The 5,000-nt window shown below is 49.4% G+C and overlaps 1 protein-coding gene across 1 annotated transcript in view; it reads left to right on the plus strand.

Annotated features, from left to right (window-relative positions):
- Nucleotides 1-995: 995 nt before the first annotated feature.
- Nucleotides 996-5,000, plus strand: part of LOC131370444 (trichohyalin-like) — a 23,276-nt gene continuing 19,271 nt past the window's right edge. The window contains exon 1 of the mRNA XM_058417784.1: nt 996-1,082. Coding sequence (XP_058273767.1) covers nt 996-1,082 — 87 coding nt within the window. The remainder of the gene's footprint in view (nt 1,083-5,000) is intronic.

Consider the following 5,000-nt stretch of genomic DNA (forward strand, 5'->3'; position numbering starts at 1 on the left):
AACATGCTAAATACACTAACACGCTAATACACTAACACGCTAAGTACACTAACATGCTAAATACATGCTAAGTACACCAACACGCTAAGTACACCAACATGCTAAATACACTAACATGCTAAGTACACTAACATGCTAAGTACACTAACACGCTAAATACCCTAACACGCTAAGTACACACTAAGTACACTAACACGCCAAATACCCTAACACGCTAAATACCCTAACACGCTAAGTACACTAACACGCTAAGTACAATAACATGCTAAATACATGCTAAGTACACTAACATGCTAAGTACACTAACATGCTAAATACACTAACATGCTAAGTACACTAACACGCTAAATACGCTAACACGCTAAGTACACTAACACGCTAAATACACGCTAAATACACTAACACGCTAAATACACTAACATGCTAAATACACTAACAAACTAAATACACTAACATGCTAAATACGCGTTAAATACACTAACACGCTAAATACACTAACACGCTAAGTACACTAACATGCTAAGTACACTAACGCGCTAAATACACTAACGCGCTAAATACACTAACGCGCTAAATACACTAACGCGCTAAGTACACTAACACGCTAAATACACTAACATGCTAAGTACACGCTAAATACACTAACGCGCTAAGTACACTAACACGCTAAATACACTAACACGCAAAGTACACGCTAAGTACACTAACACGCTAAGTACACGCTGAGTACACTAACGCGCTAAATACACTAACGCGCTAAGTACACTAACACGCTAAATACACTAACACACTAAATACACTAACACGCTAAGTACACGCTAAATAAAATCAAACAGGAGCCAGACCGCATTTTATATCTGTGTATACGGCACATTCAGGGGCGAGTCTAGGATTTTCATTTAAGGGGGACTCCGCCCCCAATGAGGGTATAATAATAAAGAAATATAAATAAATAAATAAATAAATAAATAAATAAAATATAATTGCAAGCAACGATGATCGGGTCCAAGCAACGGCGCCATCGCCGCCCAGGTGCAGTGGGCACAGCGAGCACAGCGAGTACAGTGGGCGCAGTGGGTACAGTGAGTACAGTGGGTACAGTGAGCACAGTGGGTACAGTGGGTACAGTGAGTACAGTGGGTACAGTGAGTACAGTGGGTACAGTGAGCACAGTGGGTACAGTGAGCACAGTGGGTACAGTGAGCACAGTGAGCACAGTGGGTACAGTGAGTACAGTGGGTACAGTGAGCACAGTGAACACAGTGGGTACAGTGGGTACAGTGAGTACAGTGGGTACAGTGAGCACAGTGGGTACAGTGAGTACAGTGGGTACAGTGAGTACAGTGGGTACAGTGAGCACAGTGGGTACAGTGAGCACAGTGAGCACAGTGGGTACAGTGGGCGCAGTGGGTACAGTGAGTACAGTGGGTACAGTGAGCACAGTGGGTACAGTGAGTACAGTGGGTACAGTGGGCACAGTGGGTACAATGAGTACAGTGGGTACAGTGAGCACAGTGGGTACAGTGAGCACAGTGGGCACAGTGAGTACAGTGGGTACAGTGGGTACATTGAGCACAGTGGGCACAGTGGGTACAGTGAGTACAGTGGGCACAGTGAGCACAGTGAGTACAGTGAGCACAGTGGGTACAGTGGGCACAGTGAGCCCAGTGAGCACAGTGGGTACAGTGAGCACAGTGGGTACAGTGAACACAGTGGGTACAGTGAGTACAGTGAGCACAGTGGGTACAGTGAGCACAGTGGGCACAGTGAGCACAGTGGGCACAGTGGGTACAGTGAGCACAGTGGGTACAGTGAACACAGTGGGTACAGTGAGTACAGTGGGTACAGTGAGTACAGTGGGTACAGTGGGTACAGTGAGTACAGTGAACACAGTGGGTACAGTGAGTACAGTGAGTACAGTGAGCACAGTGGGTACAGTGAGTACAGTGGGTACAGTGAACACAGTGGGTACAGTGAGTACAGTGGGTACAGTGAGTACAGTGGGTACAGTGGGTACAGTGAGTACAGTGAACACAGTGGGTACAGTGAGTACAGTGGGTACAGTGAGTACAGTGAGCACAGTGGGTAGAGTGAGTACAGTGGGTACAGTGGGCACAGTGAGTACAATGGGTGCAGTGGGTACAGTGAGTACAGTGGGTGCAGTGGGCACACTGGGTACAGTGGGTGCAGTGGGCACAGTGTGCACAGTGAGTACAGTGGGTACAGTGGGCACACTGGGTACAGTGAGTATAGTGAGTACAGTGGGTACAGTGAGCACAGTGGGTACAGTGAGTACAGTGGGTACAGTGGGTACAGTGAGTACAGTGGGTACAGTGGGTACAATGAGTACAGTGGGTACAGTGGGTACATTGAGCACAGTGGGTACAGTGAGCGCAGTGGGTACAGTGAGCACAGTGGGCACAGTGAGTACAGTGGGTACAATGAGTACAGTGGGTACATTGAGCACAGTGGGCACAGTGAGCACAGTGGGTACAGTGGGTACAATGAGTACAGTGGGTACAGTGAGCACAGTGGGTACAGTGAGTACAGTGGGTACAGTGGGTACATTGAGCACAGTGAGTACAGTGGGTACAGTGAGCACAGTGGGTACAGTGAGCACAGTGAGTACAGTGGGTACAGTGAGCACAGTGGGCACAGTGAGTACAGTGGGTACAGTGAGTACAGTGGGTACATTGAGCACAGTGAGTACAGTGGGTACATTGAGCACAGTGAGTACAGTGGGTACAATGAGTACAGTGGGTACAGTGGGCACAGTGAGTACAGTGAGTACAGTGGGTACAGTGAGCACAGTGGGTACAGTGGGCACAGTGAGTACAGTGGGTACAGTGGGCACAGTGAGTACAGTGGGTACAGTGAGTACAGTGAGTACAGTGGGTACAGTGAGCACAGTGGGTACAGTGAGTACAGTGGGTACACTGAGTACAGTGAGTACAGTGGGTACACTGAGTACAGTGAGTACAGTGGGTACAGTGAGTACAGTGGGTACAGTGAGCACAGTGGGTACAGTGAGTACAGTGAGCACAGTGGGTACAGTGAGCACAGTGGGCACAGTGAGCACAGTGGGCACAGTGGGTACAGTGAGCACAGTGGGTACAGTGAACACAGTGGGTACAGTGAGTACAGTGGGTACAGTGAGTACAGTGGGTACAGTGGGTACAGTGAGTACAGTGAACACAGTGGGTACAGTGAGTACAGTGAGTACAGTGAGCACAGTGGGTACAGTGAGTACAGTGGGTACAGTGAACACAGTGGGTACAGTGAGTACAGTGGGTACAGTGAGTACAGTGGGTACAGTGGGTACAGTGAGTACAGTGAACACAGTGGGTACAGTGAGTACAGTGGGTACAGTGAGTACAGTGAGCACAGTGGGTAGAGTGAGTACAGTGGGTACAGTGGGCACAGTGAGTACAATGGGTGCAGTGGGTACAGTGAGTACAGTGGGTGCAGTGGGCACACTGGGTACAGTGGGTGCAGTGGGCACAGTGTGCACAGTGAGTACAGTGGGTACAGTGGGCACACTGGGTACAGTGAGTATAGTGAGTACAGTGGGTACAGTGAGCACAGTGGGTACAGTGGGTACAGTGGGTACAATGGGTACAGTGAGTACAGTGGGTACATTGAGCACAGTGGGTACAGTGAGCACAGTGGGTACAGTGAGCGCAGTGGGTACAGTGAGCGCAGTGGGCACAGTGAGCACAGTGGGTACAGTGAGCACAGTGGGTACAATGAGTACAGTGGGTACATTGAGCACAGTGGGCACAGTGAGCACAGTGGGTACAGTGGGTACAATGAGTACAGTGGGTACAGTGAGCACAGTGGGTACAGTGAGTACAGTGGGTACAGTGGGTACATTGAGCACAGTGAGTACAGTGGGTACAGTGAGCACAGTGGGTACAGTGAGCACAGTGAGTACAGTGGGTACAGTGAGCACAGTGGGCACAGTGAGTACAGTGGGTACAGTGAGTACAGTGGGTACATTGAGCACAGTGAGTACAGTGGGTACATTGAGCACAGTGAGTACAGTGGGTACAATGAGTACAGTGGGTACAGTGGGCACAGTGAGTACAGTGAGTACAGTGGGTACAGTGAGCACAGTGGGTACAGTGGGTACAGTGAGCACAGTGAGTACAGTGAGCACAGTGAGTACACTGGGTACAGTGAGTACAGTGAGTACAGTGGGTACAGTGAGTACAGTGAGTACACTGGGTACAGTGAGTACAGTGAGTACAGTGAGTACAGTGGGTACACTGGGTACAGTGAGTACAGTGGGTACAGTGAGTACACTGGGTACAGTGAGTACAGTGGGTACAGTGAGTACAGTGGGTACATTGAGCACAGTGGGTACAGTGAGCACAGTGGGTACAGTGAGTACAGTGGGTACAGTGAGCACAGTGGGTACAGTGAGTACAGTGAGCACAGTGGGCACAGTGAGTACAGTGAGTACAGTGAGTACAGTGGGTACAGTGAGCACAGTGGGTACAGTGAGTACAGTGGGTACACTGAGTACAGTGAGTACAGTGGGTACAGTGAGTACAGTGGGTACAGTGAGCACAGTGGGCACAGTGATTACAGTGGGTACATTGAGCACAGTGGGTACATTGAGCACAGTGGGTACAGTGAGTACAGTGGGTACAGTGAGTACAGTGAGTACAGTGGGTACAGTGAGCACAGTGGGTACAGTGAGTACAGTGGGTACACTGAGTACAGTGAGTACAGTGGGTACAGTGAGTACAGTGAGCACAGTGGGCACAGTGATTACAGTGGGTACATTGAGCACAGTGGGTACATTGAGCACAGTGGGTACAGTGAGTACAATGAGTACAGTGGGTACAGTGAGCACAGTGGGTACAGTGAGTACAGTGAGTACAGTGGGTACAGTGAGTACAGTGGGTACAGTGGGTACAGTGGGCACAGTGGGTACATGCAAAGGGGAAAGACCAAAAGGACAAGAGTGACAATTTGGGTCTAATGAAAGTGAT

This window comes from Hemibagrus wyckioides, linkage group LG19 (assembly GCF_019097595.1).
Source record: "Hemibagrus wyckioides isolate EC202008001 linkage group LG19, SWU_Hwy_1.0, whole genome shotgun sequence".
Taxonomy (NCBI): Eukaryota; Metazoa; Chordata; class Actinopteri; order Siluriformes; family Bagridae; genus Hemibagrus; species Hemibagrus wyckioides.